The sequence below is a fragment of the Stigmatopora argus genome, chromosome 22, assembly GCF_051989625.1.
Source record: "Stigmatopora argus isolate UIUO_Sarg chromosome 22, RoL_Sarg_1.0, whole genome shotgun sequence".
Lineage (NCBI taxonomy): Eukaryota > Metazoa > Chordata > Actinopteri > Syngnathiformes > Syngnathidae > Stigmatopora > Stigmatopora argus.
Window position 1 is genome coordinate 5,559,476 of NC_135408.1, and position 16,691 is coordinate 5,576,166.

General features: G+C 41.4%; 2 protein-coding genes across 4 annotated transcripts; both read right to left on the reverse strand.

Moving 5' to 3' along the window:
• Nucleotides 1-26: 26 nt before the first annotated feature.
• On the reverse strand, nucleotides 27-10,197 carry LOC144068607 (peptidyl-prolyl cis-trans isomerase FKBP3-like). 2 transcript variants are annotated; one of them, XM_077593226.1, is made up of 9 exons: nucleotides 9,981-10,197; nucleotides 9,036-9,118; nucleotides 6,270-6,461; nucleotides 1,574-1,730; nucleotides 1,283-1,383; nucleotides 660-714; nucleotides 506-569; nucleotides 193-227; nucleotides 27-106 (listed from the first exon to the last, which is right to left on the reverse strand). In XM_077593226.1, the coding sequence occupies exons 3-8, from the start codon at nucleotides 6,326-6,328 to the stop codon at nucleotides 220-222; spliced, it is 444 nt and encodes a 147-aa protein (XP_077449352.1). In that variant the 5' UTR covers nucleotides 6,329-6,461; nucleotides 9,036-9,118; nucleotides 9,981-10,197; the 3' UTR covers nucleotides 27-106; nucleotides 193-219. The 2 variants fall into 2 exon arrangements, 1 of the variants encoding a protein (XP_077449352.1); XR_013298216.1 differs by having other exon boundaries at nucleotides 61-106; nucleotides 640-714.
• Nucleotides 10,198-12,475: 2,278 nt separating this feature from the next.
• znf346 (zinc finger protein 346) lies at nucleotides 12,476-16,403 on the reverse strand. 2 transcript variants are annotated; one of them, XM_077593091.1, is made up of 7 exons: nucleotides 16,232-16,403; nucleotides 15,403-15,506; nucleotides 15,239-15,334; nucleotides 15,031-15,181; nucleotides 14,693-14,947; nucleotides 14,019-14,118; nucleotides 12,476-13,907 (listed from the first exon to the last, which is right to left on the reverse strand). In XM_077593091.1, the coding sequence occupies exons 1-7, from the start codon at nucleotides 16,290-16,292 to the stop codon at nucleotides 13,661-13,663; spliced, it is 1,014 nt and encodes a 337-aa protein (XP_077449217.1). In that variant the 5' UTR covers nucleotides 16,293-16,403; the 3' UTR covers nucleotides 12,476-13,660. The 2 variants fall into 2 exon arrangements, with proteins under 2 accessions (XP_077449217.1, XP_077449218.1); XM_077593092.1 differs by having other exon boundaries at nucleotides 15,235-15,334; nucleotides 16,232-16,391.
• Nucleotides 16,404-16,691: the final 288 nt, after the last annotated feature.

A 16,691-nucleotide genomic window follows, 5' to 3' on the forward strand; every position in this document is an offset into this window, starting at 1 on the left:
TAGGTAAATGAAGTAATAGACATGTGTACAATTCAAGAACTTTATTATTTTCCACAAAATTGTTGCAGTAGTGTACACCATCCAACAATAACTCCTCCTTGGATTCCTGGAAGAAAAAAAAGTCAAAATCTATACACCAAGTCTAACAATAAATGTTTTTACTAAGTTATTTTTTATAATAAAGAAACTTACCATCTCTTTTGCTCAGTCAGGAGGCCTTCATCCCACTGCAAAAAAAGGCAAGCATCAATAAAGCCACAGGAGGGAAAAATGGAAATATTACGTTTGCTTTTTCTTTTTATCCAAGTCTATAACAGGGATTTCTAACTTTAGTCCTCAAGGACTCTTACCCAGTGTATTTTCCATATCTTCCAACACACCAAAACTAAATGATCAAGCTCCGGAACAGCTTGCTGACGAGTTGATCATTTGATTCAGATGTGGTGGGAGATATGGAAAACATACCGGAGAAGTACCCGAGAGGATGTTGGTGTCAAAGACTCACCTTTTTGGGGCAGGTTGGTCTTGTCACCTCTCTTTAGCGTTGATTTGGTCAACTTGGGTGAATCCTGAAGAGAAGCAAGATACAAAATGAGTTAGGTTTAGTACACATTACATGAAAATAATAAATAAAATAACCTGAAACACTTGGGTCCTACTTCTGCCTTGACAGCTTTCACCTGCTTTGTCATCCTTTCCACCATCTCCGTGGCTCTACAAAACACAACAACAAGATTATTTAACCATTTTGATGCACAAATGACCCACATTCAATTCCCATAGATGTTTTTCAGTCGTTGATTTTTTAAACAAATAAATATTCCCAAAAGCTTCATTTTTTCTCTTACACTGAAGAAAAATGGTTACTTTATCATATGTTTAAATTTGATTCAAATATGACCCCTGCGCTTTTGTTGAATGTCTATTAGGCTTGGACAATACCACATTTAAAACTAAAAATGAAAAGATCCAAGCCCTGAGGTCTTCCTATAAAAAAGTGAAGGGGAAAAACAAGCCTAGGGTAAAAAGGGAATATAGCATTCTATGTATAAGTGTACAGTTTATTCCTTACACCTCCACTGATGGCACTTGTGCGGGTGCGAGTTAGTTATCTACACAAGTTCTTGCTATTAAAAATCAACACCAAGCCAGAGTGTTTTCATTAAAAATTAGAATGTATCAGAATGGAAAAACAAGCTCATTGAGCAAAGCCTTGACTACTGAACGCTGACAATTATTAAACGGATAGAGAAACTAGAAACTACTTGGAAAAACGACTTACTTTGCTGACAAACAGCTCGTAATGGCGTCGACAATCTGCTCCTTTATGGCCGTTTTGGCCACATTCTCGATGTTTCCCAGCAGTCTGTGATCTTTGAGGAACTGAAACACACAATGGAATGATTTCTTTTTAAACAGAACGAGCTATAGGTAGCGCAATGTAGCCGATTTGTTAGCAAACATTTTGCTGTGTCCATCCATGTGGGGCTACATCACGCTACGAAGCATGCTACCGTCAAAAACACTCTTAAAATGAGAACTGGGGCTTCGAAATCCCCAAATGACAACGTACCGAATGCGCTGCATTGTCCTGTAAGATGTTTATCAGGTCTTTCTTCGGTAAATCGTCACTTCTGACTTGCTCTGCAGACCACTGCCTTACTGACTGCTGGCTCATCCACCATTTTGAAGGGTAATGGCGGCCGTCTGAACTCTGACCTCGGTGACGCCTATTAAAGATAGACACACACATAATAGAATGTTTTCATAATAATGTGTATTAGACCGATACACGTTATTATGAAAACAATGCAGTATTTTTTGTGCATTTAATGTGTACACTTTCAGTATTACTACAATTTAATCAAGGCAACCCTTAATAATTATTTTATGGCTATAAAACCTTTACTGCAGCTACAGCTGCACCACATAAAAAGTGTCAATAATAACCTCATACAATTGAAATATTATTTAGGAATATAGCCAGATTTTACTCACCAAAAAACCTTTTTTATTTGTATACAAAATCCAATCCTTTTTTCTTTCCTGCTTTTCTGGCAAGGCCCAAGAAAGAATCATTTATCACAAGCGTACGTACTCAAGACCATCTTTAGAAATCACGCAAACATCAACACACAGGCGCCAGCTTTCAGGGTGGACATTTTTAGTGTGTGTGATTCCCACCCGGGCACAGTCTGTCTTTCATTCGCGTCCAGCCACGCTGACATCGGTAGGAAAATCACCCAGTGAGGTTGACAGGTCGATGAACGAGATGATTCAACGGGAGGGAAACGTTTCAATAAGTGGTCTGAGTTTCGGGGAGGGGTGGGGGGGCGCGTGGTGGTTGGTGGCAGGAATTGCTGAGATGCGAGAAGTGGGTGGTTCTGCCTAAATAAGACACTTTAAAGCGAGCTGGGCGGTCCAGAAAGAAAGACCCAATGTCATAAGTGGAGCTAGAGCGCCTCGTTGTCCACCACAAGTGCACGCACCTTCCAAAAAAAGGAGAAGAAAACGTGGAAGGTTGTGTTGGTTTTCTGATTCTTCTTTTCCCTTTGAAAATGAACACTTTTTGGATAATGTGTAAAATATAAATAGGTATGACGTCAAACCGAGGACGGCTAGACCTCCTAGTTCAAATGGATTGGACGTCTACTCCCGACAAACTAATTTAAAATCACATCAGAAGGATGAAAATAGATCTATCATTCCCTTTAAGAGGATCAAATGGTCCAAATCAGTTAGACGCGTAGCGCCGTCAATGGCAGCCTATGATATAAATATTTATATAGGTTGGCTGAGATTATTGCCCCCCAAAATAAACCATGGCTACCATGCATCTCGTCAAAATAGTAACCGCTCTCAATATAATGGGGTTTAGTATAACGACGATTTTTAAATACTATTTGATTATGTATAATAGTGTATATTTTCATTCATTTTTGAACCGCTTATCCTCACAAGGGCCGCGGGGGGTGCTGGAGCCCATCCCAGCTGGCTTTGGGCCTAAGGTGGTGGTCACCGTGAATTGGTGGCCAGCCAATCACATGGCACGAGGAGACAAAGGACAACCATTCACACTCACGTATATACCTAGGGGCAATTTAGAGTGTCCAATCAGCCTACCATGCATGCTTTTGGAATGTGGGAGGAAACCGGAGTACACGGAAAAAACCCACGTAAGCCCGGTGAGAAGATGCAAACTCCACACAGGAAGGTCCGCACCTGGGATCGAACCCAGGAGGCTAGAACTGGGAGGCTGACATGCTAACCTGCTATATGACAAATCAACAATACAATACACAGGTCCAACCCAAGACAAGAGTGAAACAAACACCTCAACATTAGGAGAAGCGAAGATGTGAAGGTTCGGGATGCGGAGGGAGAAGAAATAAGATAGAAAGTGTCAGCAAGGAGGGGGGAAGGAAGGTGGCCAAATCTCCAAGGGAACAAAGAAGCACTTATACAAGCAACAGCTGAAAACATCTTGAGGCAAAAAAAACTGCTTCCATGCTAATTCTTATTTCCAATATTCAGCATCTAGCATTTAAAAGAAACCAAGCAACATCTCCTAGTACAAAGCTCAAAAATGCAACAAGTGGTCATTGGATTATGCGACTGCACCTATCAAAGTGTATCAAGTCATGTCAGTGGCTGGCCTGACAAGCCTCCAAAACAAACATGGAGTGCACGCCCAGCTCTCTCTTCCGTCCGTCCGCCCGCCCGCCCGCCTCCCGTCTCGCTTATCTCCCGCCCTTCCTCCAATGCCAGCTGTTGTTTTGAAGGCCGTGAGAGTGGCCGGGGTCCGCGGGTCAAAAACCCCGCGCTCCTCCACCCGGACAAACGCATCTATTGTAAGTTGAAGTGCGCGGGAAGAGGCAGGGGGGGCGTTTTTAGTACATGAGCGTGATGTGGCAAAACCCCCCAGCCGAGAAGGTTAAACATTTTTACACGTTCAATCACCTTAACCGAAGTAAATGTCAATGAGTCGACACCAAGGTGGTTGACTCATGACCGGTCGCCCGAAACAACAATTGACATCTTCAATGGACAGGTTGTCAAAATTTCTAACAAACCAAAAATGAAAATTGCATATAAATACTGCTCTTATAAACCTTCGATTACTGCCATCCCTCACAGTCCAAAGCGATTGGATGTCTCTCGCCATCCCTGAAACGTGACCATTTACTGCCAACCATCATATACAATCCTTTCCGCTTTTTGTTTCCAATCACATTGAAAGGACTGACATGTCGTATGTGCCTAAAAAGCACATATTAGTTTTAGCCGAGTCAAAACCCAAATGACTTCAGCGCGGTCCCAGCCGAGACTCAATGCCAGCATTGTCCCGTCTCAGAGTCAAGAGGAAGGAGCGCGGTTTTCTGACCTTTGACCTGTGAACCCCACAGAGGTCACATGTCCCTGGAAGCCATTTCAGAGGCCCCGACCGGGGGCAGCTGGGAGATCTCAATCGTAAACGGCGAGAGTGTACATAGCAAAAGGCTATCTGTATTTTGCGGCGCTCGGCCCTAAGTGAGCCATCTGCTTTTTGTTTCAGGCTTTTGTTTGCTTCGTATAGGTCACAGTTTTCAAGGCGCGGAAACCCTAATCACTAAGAAATGATCTAGTGGGGACAAACTTGGCGTAAAAGTTGGATTTTACTTCACGGCTCTGCTCAGACAAAGCTTACTGAAGACATACACGACTACACTATGATGGGTTTGTGGGTACTCCGGTTTAAGAGCAAGTGTTTCCTGAAGTCAGAGTGTCTGTCTGGGAAAGAACAACAGCAGACATCGCCACGGCAGCATTCTACTGCTTGTGTGCGAAAGGTGAGTCGGGTGAGTTTAACCTTTGACATGCGCTGGGGTCACACAAACCAGAGGTGTTGCACTATGTTAGCTGAACGTTATGTACTCGGTACACCTGACTGAATGGGAATTCTCATGAAACGATGCGAAACGAAACCGGAGTACTCAGAGAAAAACTATGCAAGCCTGGGAAGAACATGCTAAGTCCACACAGGAAGGTCCGGATATGGGATCGAAACCCCAATCGCAGAACTGTGAGGCCGATGCGCTAACAAGTCAGCCCATTTAGAATCAGTTCAAGTTTTTCTTCAAATAAATACATTTGATGCACCTTATTTTTCTGGAATTTGAGCTAAACTCCCTGTATATATGCAGTTTTAATAGTTTTGAACAAAAATGCAGATTGGCGTTCCTCAAGGTTCAATATCGATCCCCTTTTGTTTTCCTTTGATTCTTTTGTATGCTTGACTTACATAGTTTTGCCAAGTCATTCTTTTGTTTTCATTGTCAAACGAATCAATCAATGTCTAAAAAACATTTTCTGGAATGTTAGCACGATCTTTATTCATAATTGCTAAACATAATCCCTCTGAAGCCAAAAATGGGTTTTTGTGCTCTGCTTTAGATAAGGCTATAAATTTACAAGAGTCTTAGGGTCCTATTGATTGTATCCAATGCTAATAATGGTCAAAAACAAACAACAACAAAAATCTATAATCCAATAAATATTGACATAAATGTCAACATCTGAATTTGGGTTAAACGGCATTTCAGAGAATAAATTACTACAGTTAATATAAATTTCCTTCCTTAAGACCATCACTCTCAAATGTGTCTCAAGTTTTGTAAAAAAAGATTAAAGTCTGGACTGCGTAGACGGCGACCAGATTAGGCAACAGATCCGAACTTTAACCTTCACCCCCGAGATTAAAAGTCACATGTCTTCGTAAGCCAAAATCTGCGTGAGCAAAAAAAGTTATGGGTATTTATATAATTAATATGGGTATTTTGAACCAGTGCTGAACGCGCAGAAAGCTAAGTAGATTTACCAATCGGCACTTTGAGGACTTTTCAGATGCTTTAACTTTCCGGAAAAAAAATTCCAAGTTTTTTCCCCCAGTTCAGGCAGTTGGTTTATGAGCTCAAGACTTTTTAATGTTAAAAATAACTCTCCTAGTTTGAGTGTGTAGCAGCTGCGTCTCCAGTAAGATTAGTCCGCCGCCTTTAAATCAAACTTAATTCGTGTCGTCAGCTTCACTTTGTTCCACGTCTGCGGAGACCAGACGCGACATGCGGCGCGGGTTACTCGGCAGAACTAATCGACGGTGCGGGTGGTCCCGACGTCACTGGCGGGAAGTCGCCGGACGCCAAATGAGCAGCGAGGACGACGGCGGCGGGTCGCGGCGTTACCCGCTGAAGAGAAGCGTCGCAATTCTATTCCGTGTTTTTGTGTGACGTTACCTCAGTGGTGGGCTTTGGGGGCCGGACGAGACCAACTCCAGCAGTAAAGTCACGAACATCTGCCATGTCCTGGTCTCTGGGTCCTTAGTCAGTTCCAGGCTATTTTGCTCTGGTCCGTAAGGTTCTTGAACTTAAACTTGAGGCGGCATCGTACAAAGCGGTCACGTGGTGCATTCTTCCCTACAAAATGCACTGCAGAGAAAATAAACATTTAATTGTGAATTCTCATGTGTTGCCTTCATTATATGGATTATATACAGTGGTACCTCACCATACGAGCAATTTGAGCTACAAGTAAAATTTGGAGCAAATATTTATCTTGAGATATGAGACAAATTGTGATATACGAGCAGACAGCGGACGCGAGAGGCTGCTCATAAGAACATCATGGCAACTTTCTCTCTCTCTCTCTCTGCAACTCCCTCGTGTAATGTCTCTCTGGTCGCAACTCCCTCCTTGTAATGTCTCTGCAAACACTGGGCGCAGCGTCGCATTTTTTTCTGTGTTTTTTTTTTTTCCCAGTTAGTCAGTACGAATGGCGTGTATATACTACTTCTCGTTGGCAATTGGTCGTGCGTTATCCTATTGTGAGGACATTTGTGTGCATCATTTTGGGAATATTTTGAAGGCAATACAAAAGAAAACAACCCATCGATAGTGAAAGTGAGGGTGGAGGCGGGGCAAAAAGAGCCAACCCGGGAGAAGAAAGGTATCAAAATGTCAAACAAAATTAGAATTAAGTTAATGTTAGGTTCGATTAAACTTATTTTTGAGTGTGTCTGCATCGTAATCCAAGTTCATTTAAATTTGTTTATGTTATGTCCGTCTCTCTCTCCCCCATGCGAAATCCGTATAATTTTAATACTATTAAACACATTTTAGTAATATTAAACCACTAGTTATTTGTTACTTTGTTAATAGATGGCGAATTAGAACAAATAAAAATGTTTTTCCAATCCAATATCCTGTTTTGGGTGTTTTTTCAGAGGGTCGGAACGAATTAATTTGTTTTTAGTTCATTTCTATGGGAAACGTTCGTTTGAGTTACGAGAATATCGACATACGAGCTCAGTCCCGCAACGCATTAAGCTCGTATCTCAAGGTATCACTGTATATATATTTTTTCCAGCTCCAGACATTTGTTTTTTCCATCCAATATGGCTCTTTCACCATTTTGGATTGCCGAGACCTGTCCTGGCGAGACCTGTCCTGGTCCCTTAGGGTTTCAGCCAATCAGATGGCATGATAACCTCATGTTATCTTATCTTAGGTCCTGCTAGATTGCTCAGCCAGTCAGATTTCAGGATTCCTGCCCTGCATAATTGTCTTTTCTATTTACGTCAAGGGACGAAAGCCCATTTTTGCCCGCTTCAAGTTCCTCTGATGTGCTTTGAATCGGTCACATTGCATTTTCTGATATATTAAAGGCAAGAGAAAGCGCCCTCGAACCGCCTCCGAACAAGTGGAGACGACGAGACCCGCCGCTGAAATACGAGGCGGATATCCTGCCGCGAATAACGTGCTAATTAGATTTGGCCCGTGGCGGTTGCCATAATCAAATCTATCCGGTGCGTCCCGGCTGAGAGGCGAAACACGATCCGCAGTCCAAAATTTGCGCTCTGACTTTTTCTCCGGTCTGTTTCCTCTCTTAGATTGTCACACTCAACCCTCTGCCAATGATGTGTTTTTTTTGTGTGGAGTTAGCATAGCTTGGAGGCTAATAGGAAGTCAAGTCAAGACAGGAAAAGTTTCATTCAAGCGACAATACCTATGCGATTGCAGTATAAAATTTTCTCCAGTTTTATTGTATTATTTTAATGTAGGGAAGTTGGACCGCTTTTACTAACGTTTACAGGCTTCTTGTAAAGGAAGCAGAAGCACAGCTGAGAGAAATATTCCAGCGGTCGTCGCCTCTGGACTTGCTATCCACCTGTTCTCCGTCCCAAGAATTGCTTCCCCATCCGGATGTGGGAATTTGGGAATAAGGATGACTTGACTTTGTAAGAGGAAGCAAAAGCTTTTTTTTCTGTCTTTGAACAATCCGATGAGCTAGTCTTAATAACACTCCGGATGGAATTTAGTTGCGGCAGAACGTGGCAGCCGTGCAAACCTTGGCGTGCCTCAAATATGCCGGAAACAAAACAGATTGCATTTTGGTTGGCTCGTCCAACTTTTACATTGAACGCCTGGTTTTTGGAATTTGTGTCTTGGTGGGCCTGAAGAGGGGGGGAAACACGGCCTTCCTCTGTGGTTGCTTAATTGTAAACAATGTGGTGAAAGTTACTGGTACGCAAACAGCATTCGGCCCATTGTCGATTTTATTACCCTTAAAGTTTGTTTATCGCCATTTAAGGTTTTTATAAAGGGAACTTTTTCTTTTCTTTTCTGGAACTAGTATCTGTTCTCATGATAAGCATAATTCTTTGATTTTTAAACCTTGAAAATTCTGTTTATTTAACAATGTGCAAAAATGTCTAAACAACCGCACTTCCAAATTTTTGAGTTTCGAACTAAACCCATTCAAGAAATGAGCCTAAAAGGTGGCAAACCCTTTTAAAAAATCTGGAAAAGTCAGAAGAGCCAATATTGGCTGAAACGTATTATTTTATATATTTTTTTTAGTCTAAGGCCACATTTAATATGAAAAAATGATGTCATATTTTGGGAAAATTCATCCTAAGGAAGTATATTGGAGTGATGGGAAGAAACGTCATTTTGTTAACTCTTAGCCCTCTTAACTCTTAGGAGAAATAATGGATTTGGTACCTATCAGGAGATCTTCATTGGGTATCGTGTCTTATAGTGGAACTAGATGGTCCTCCAACTGGCTCCCGTGGGTTAAAGCGGACCTGAAAAGGCAATAAGTCAGAGGATCATGCGACGTCTGGTATCACGGCGCGAAAGTGCAAAGGTTAGAATCAAATTTCCCTCTACATTTTCATATATTTGGGCATACAGACAACCTACGTGAACACACTGACGATCAATGTGAGCAACATCAGAAGTGCTCGCTATGGACTGCGGTCAAGACGGCGGGCGTTCACGTTTTCGTGGTCAAATGAGTGGACGCTCAAAATAGACTGGCCGCTTAGTCCAAGCATTACGGTAATTCCATTCAAAAAAGGAGAGTAGCGATGCATACACACTTCACTCCACAAGTACTATGAAACTATGAAAAAAATCTTGATTTACATCTTTGCAACTTTCATTTCAATCTTCTCAAATTTTAATCTGTGAAATTGCATAATTTTGAGTATGTGTACTGCTAGGATTGACATGCCCTGTCTTGAAATTATGAAAATAATCTTTATTTATAGTTACAGTATCACAAAAAAAAGCATTCAGGGGGATTCACATAATATTGTACTAAGTGTTTTTAATGCAATTGCTTTATTTTATTTTCAAATTAGAGGGTTTTTTTGGGACAGTTGAGACTATTTTTTAGGGTTTAAAAGCGCTACGAACACACGGAAGTCCCCACTGCGTGGCCACTCTGTTTTGAATGAATTACCGTAACGCTTGGACTAAGCGGGCGGACTATTTTGAGCGTCCGCTGGCTCGACCGCACTCGCTATGGCCACACACCAGTATTACATCTGTCTTCACAAAGTGCATTTTTACTACCCATTAATGACCTATCCGTGACATTTCATCATTAATACATAAAGCATTTTAATACATGACACTAGAATTTGCACAAATTTGACTTACCTTATTTTTCACGTCTGTCCTTGAGGGAGTAGTTTCTTTAAATGTCCCTAGTTAGCATCGCATCCAGTGATTGGGGGCGTAGCAGAAAAATAAATCATATCTATAAATTAAAACATCACACCAGACAAGGATCACATTTTAGACCAACTTCCAATAAGTACTTATGAAATGTACCACCCGTTAATATTGACCAAATGTACATTAAAAAGCCTGCTGAACCACCTGTTTTGATTCTTCTTCTTTACTCAAATTTAGTAGTATCAAACTGATTGGCACCATTCAGTGGTTGATAGTGGAATTGCAGCCAAATAAACGGGAGGGAATCTGGAACTAAAGCTTCATTCATTCATTCATCTGCCAAACCACGCATTGGGGGGGTGCCGGAGCTTATCCCAGCCGACTTCAGGAAGGCAGATTACACCCTAGACTGGTCGCCAGTCAGTCGTAGGGGACTCAGAGAAACAAATGACCCTTCACACTCAATCATACCGCCACCAGTGGGAATTGAGCCCGCGTCTGCCAGCACCGAATCAGACAAGTGACCCTCTACATCAGGTAGGCTTGGAATTAAAAGGTTATTTTACCAAACAAAAATACATAAATAAGCAAAGTAATAACTATTTTAGTACCATTAATAATGATGGGCGTCCAATCATTTTCTCAATGAGGTTCATTCATGTCTACTTAAAATGTTAGATGTATGTAGTACTACTGTTGTCAGTTGCATTTACTGTGTACCACCAATAGTTGTCGCTAGTTGAAATCATCTGAGATCAGAAGTATACAACATGGATGTTTTTTGTTTTTGGTCCAGAACAGAAGATCGTCAAATAGGGGGAAAAAAAGTAACGATTTTTGCAAAGCACTCTCTTGCGCAACATTCCAAATTCCCATTTCATCATCACCTCCGGCCAAAGCGACGGACGCACCAGACCGGCGGGGTGGAGCCGGCCGGGGCCGGCCGGGGCCTGCCGGCGGGTCAGGCCGGGACCGGAAACCCCGGGAGGAGGAAGCCTTTAGTTGATCCAGCTGTTTTTCTCCCCCTTTGCGCTTTCCTCCTTTTCACCCGCGTATCGAGTGTCCGAAGGGGGGCATCTGGGGGCCAACAGGTGTCTGACAAGTTGGGCTAACTGCTGCCCGCTCATGTACGCACACTGGTGCTCTAGAAAAACACACGGCACAGCAACTGTACAGTCATACACTCACATTCACACACTCACACACAGATAGGAGAGTCAGCATTTGTCCATCTGTGACAAGAATTCCCAGTAATCCATGAGAATTTTCACATGTCATGGATGAAACCATGTGTATGCGATGCGTGCGTGTACACTTTTACTGGTCTTGTAACCTGATCGCTCAGCCACCTGCAACACGAATGGCGACCATCTTGAAAGTCCCATGGCCACGTCTCGGCTAGTTAAACGGCAATTATATGCGTTTTCAGATCCAAAGTCTTTTGTTGCCGCTTTCATCTGTTGGCCGACAGCTCGCCAGCTACTAGAATATTAAATTAACATATTATAATATTTAGATTCTAGGCTTCAAGTTCAGATAAAACAAACAAACTCAAACATAGTTGTTTACACCCAGTCCTTCCAGTTTACATGAAATGGCAATATATCATTTTCAATTCCAGGCAATGAGTTAAAAGTAAATATTTTCTTTTTAATTCTTTTTTTGACTTAAATTATGCGGTGGAGGTGCAGCAGCATGTCTATTCATTTTTTTATTTTAATTAGTTTTATTTTTGAATTTCATTTTTTAATAAAAAAAAGCCTACATTTTAAGCTTTATATATATATATATGTGCATATATATGTGCATATATATATGTGCATATATATATGTGCATATATATGCATATATATATATATATATATATATATATATATATATGCATACATATATGCATATATATATATGCATACATATATGCATATATATATATATGCATACATATATGCATATATATATATACACATATACGTCTGATGGGTTTGACATTTTTATTATTTGAATGTAGTTCATTACTTTTGAGACTTATGAGACAAGAATGTTTAAATTTAAAAAAAGGAGATTCTGATGGGCAATATTTTGTAATCAAACTTAGTTAACTCAATTCTAGGGTTATGAAAGTTTTAGAATTTAAGATTACATAAAAATGACATTGAACCAGGTTAATGTTTTTGACATTTAAGTTTAAATAGTAGTTGTTCCTTTAAGAATTTGTATGAAAAAACGTATGTTCGTTTTTTTAAAGTCTTTTTTCCGCAATTTCTGAAATAAACTTGGCTCAGATCTAGAATTGTCATCTTCATCAAATAGTGCTATGGCGGTGCAAGAGCGCCGCTGTGTGGTGAGAAGTGGCAAGCTCCAATTTTACTAATAAAACAACAGGTTATTTTACTATATGTACTGTATACAGTATAGTACTCTACTTAAAAAATATATAAAGTATTAAAACAAATTAATGAATAAAAATATCTCGAAGATGATATACCATGTAAAACTTTATTATACAGTACTGTATCCACAACATGGATCGACATACGACCAGACCGCTTTACTACCGGTCTTTCGGAATCGAATGTGGTCATAAGTAGACAACTGCCTGCATTTCATGTAACACATGCACAACTTGCAACTTTGCCAGAAAGTAAGACGACCAAAACGTCACTAACGACGATGATGACAAGCTGTACAGCAAATAAAAAAGGCTTTTTTTTGTACTAAGCAAAAATTCAGTAATCAATTTTCACCCGGTCAAGGACAGGTAAGACTTGATACTCACTGACATCACTTATTTTGACATCACTGCAAGAACGCTGTGAAATGCAGGACTCGTTATCCACCGTCAATGACTGTAAAAGCGGAATAAAAACAAGTCAACCGTACAGTAAAACATTAGAGAAGAGTTCCTTGGAGCAATTTCTCTTCTGAGTGATAAAAAGTTACTTCCAGTGTTAAATTGGAACTGACAGGGCACATTTGGATGTTTTTTTTTTAAAGAATTGTTAAATCAACAATGGGTTAAGCAGAATATAAAATGTACTGATATCCAGAACAATTATCATCTTGTATTTTTTTTTATGGAATCGAATTATGGGATACCATCTGTTTTAAGAGAATACAAGAGACCCTTGCGTCCTTTTGTTAGGATGGATGTCTTCATTGCGGTTCACGCGGACTTAAAAGTCAAACTGGTACCATGTAGTGAAAAACTGGCCGTGTCGTCACAACTTTTACCTTAAAAAAAGGTTTAAAAACATGAAATAAGTTCAAAATATGTTAAAAATCCATCTTGGGACTGTTGATAGCTTTTGACACGACTATTAATTCAATGTGGCAACCATATTGGTTTCAGTAAAATTTCAATATCCAGCAAATGTATCATTTCAATTTGCATGTCCCATGCCAAAGTGTAAATCTGAGAATAAAACATTGGTAAAAACAAATGGCATGCTGAAAGAAAAAAGTTGCGACGGTGACAGACCTTCGTAGCTGCAACGGAAGAAAATTAAGTTGAAATGAATCCGGATTATACTTCTACAGTAAGATTTTTTGTTGTTGTTGTTGTGTTTGAATAGTGGTAGTGTTTTGGCAGATCCTGACTGAATCCTCCATAGTTCGGTGATAGACCAGGTCTCCTGGTTCTAGTACTTGCGCGCAGTAGGGTATTAGCTGTTTACGTTAAACTTGTCTTCAGAAGAAGGAAAAATGTCGCCTCCCATTCCGAAAAAGTTGCCGTCCGCCTCGAAACCTTCCGTTACAAACGTGTCCTCCGTTGACGCGTAGTGCTGGTGCTCTTCCGCGTCATTTCCCGACTTGTCGTTTGCGGCCGACCGCCTGTCTCCGTCGCTTTGCTTGTTTTCGGGAACGGACATCGGCGGGTCGTCTGGTTGGCCCAAGCCGTATTTTTTCATTCTGTAACCAAGTTTTAAGGAGTCAGCTGGACGAATCATTCACGTGACTTGGAGCAGTAATACGAGAAATCGAGTCCAGCATAAAAAAAATTCTAAAAGATGGTGCACATACTGGTTCTTGTGTTTGGCTCCGCTAATGTGAGACTGGTACTGATCCACAGAGTTGAGCTTAATGTTGCACAGCTTACACGGCAAGCCTTTTGTTGTGGATGCTGCGGAAGACAAAAACTGTTGAGTTAACGGTGTACAGTAAATCCTCGAATATCACGGTTAATGTAGACCAGCCATGTCCGCGATAATCGAAAAATGGCAACGTAGGGTCACCCCTATAACAACTTTTTTTTTCCCCTTCAGTGCTGAGTCCTAGTAGCAAGAGTGGCCCCCGCTTACGAGTTTCACCGTGGATTTTCACATTTTTATGAACTTAAAATAAATAAATAAATAATTGATAATTAATAGTGGGGAAAAAAATTGCAAAGAAGTGAATTTGCCATAATCGAGGGATTACTGTGCGCAGACAGTCAAGCTGTCAACGTCATACAGCGACATCTACAGTCTATGAATTTAGTGCACACTGATTGGGCACCCCGTCCACTTTGGGGAAAATTTTAGAATTTCAAGTGCGCCCCTATGTGAGTAAACATGTGCTGTGTTGTATTTGTACTTTTTTTATTTAATCGCTGAATAAAGGGAATTGCAATAAAGGGAGCAATTGGCCAAGGTTGCCAGATATGCTATTTACCATTGTGGGGTGCTAATGTGACAGTGTATCGAGTTGCTGCTGACCTGGGGCGGCGGGTGAGGCGTAGAGCTTCATCAGGTCCTGCTTGGCTAGGTTCTTCTTGTGCTTTTTGCCCAAGTAGTGCTGCTGGGCCATCTGCGCATTGTTGAAGGACGCTTGACAGATGGAGCAGGAGCGGTTCGGATCGTCCTGTTCGCCCACACTGCTAGTCGGAGCAGTCACCATGGCCTCGTCCACCGTCGGCGTCGCTACCGCTGCTACTTTCTTCTTGGATGATGCCGGTGCGGCCTGTTGGACTACTATTGGAGAGGAGGGGAAAATGTGGCAATTTTATGATGAGCGAGGAGCGCACAAGCCTAAGGACAAGCTGGAGGTTGCATACAGGTCAGAGGATCCACCGCTTTGAGTTTGAGGTTCTTGGCGTGGATCTTGCCCTGGTAGTGGGAGTGCGCCATGACGGCAGACGTGAACGTCATCTTACACATGTCGCAAATCTTCATCGGGTCCGATTCAGGGTTGTCGTCTATATCGATCTGATGGACAAATAGGTGTCAGCTTTTTCCTCACGGCAATGAGATACATTTACATACGCAGTTGTCGGTTGACAACTTGAACTTCTTTGACTCTGGCTCCTTCTCGTTTTGAATGGAGAGATAACGTCGCATCTTGTTGCCGTGTTTCTTACTCTGAAAAAAACAACGGGAAACTAAGTTTCAACAACGCTGATGAGAAAATCCTAAAACTCCACACCAACCTGATAATGGGCCAACTTCTGCGACTCGGATATAAGCACGGCATTGCAAACGCTGCAGAGGTTATCGGTGAAAAGGTCGCTATGTTCCTTTATCATCTTGTTGACTATGGCAGAGAGGACAAAAAAAAGAGGTAAAAAATGTTAAAACAGACAGAATGATAAGGTTTCTGCACCACTGAAGGCATCTGGCGTTCATTCAATTCCAAAACTTGGAAAGTGGCATCAAATGTTGAAAAGTACTTTAAGTTAATGTATATTTTTTTAGGCTTGCACTCCTTTTGTAAGTGACTTCACAATTAGAGACACCAATAACAACAAAATCAATCACTCCATTTTCACTTGAATAACATGAGTGAGAAATGCTGGTGCAACGTGCAATCCAGCGAATAAATAGTAATCTTACACTGCAAAAACAAAAACAAGCCCTTGAGGTTTCTATATTGCCCTCGAAAGTGAATTTCATTGTCATTGTTCACAAGTTAATGAAGGGTAATTGCAGCATGCCACTTAGCTACGAGCTAACGACTTCAGCGTGGGTGCAGCTAGCCGCGGCCCACATGTAGCAAGTCAGCGGGGCAGAACGTCAAAAATCCCGGTTCTATGCACACCGCATCGGGGTCGTTGAACGGGAAACACCGTTACGGTCCCAAAAAGCCATTACAAAAGCACGAGCTTTCCTCGACCTTGGCAACGAATGGGCTCCCGTTAGCTTAGCCTAAATTAGCTTCATTCAATGTGCAAGAAGCTTATACGACTTCATTTGGATGATGCAGAAGCTAATGAAGGGTAGCTTCGCTAACTGTTTATTTTTCAATAAAAAAACGCGTACCTTGCTCCAGCCCCGAGGGCAAGTAAGGGAATTGTTCCGTCTCCATCGCGACCGCCATCATAACTTAATCTCTTGCAGTTTGGAGCAAGTACGCATGCGCAGTCACTTGGCACCGCCGGGGGAAGTTTGAAAAAGAGAGGCGGAGTTTGGAAAGAGTACACACTCTGTTTAGAATTTGACGTTTTTGGATTATCTTGCCAGCGGGACAACAGACGATCTTTGTGCCAAACAAACGATCTTTGAGCCAGCGATCCTTTGCGCATGTGGCAAAAAAAGCAGTTGAAAAAAAGGCCTGCGGGTGTCGCTGTAGTCACACAGGACTGCGATTATGCAATGTAAAACGTAAATAAATAGCATTTTCATCACAATACTGCCCATCATAAAACTGAGAATATGGCATCTATTAGTCTACCATTATGATGTAATTGAAAATATGCCAATTAATTACACAGACGTGCAT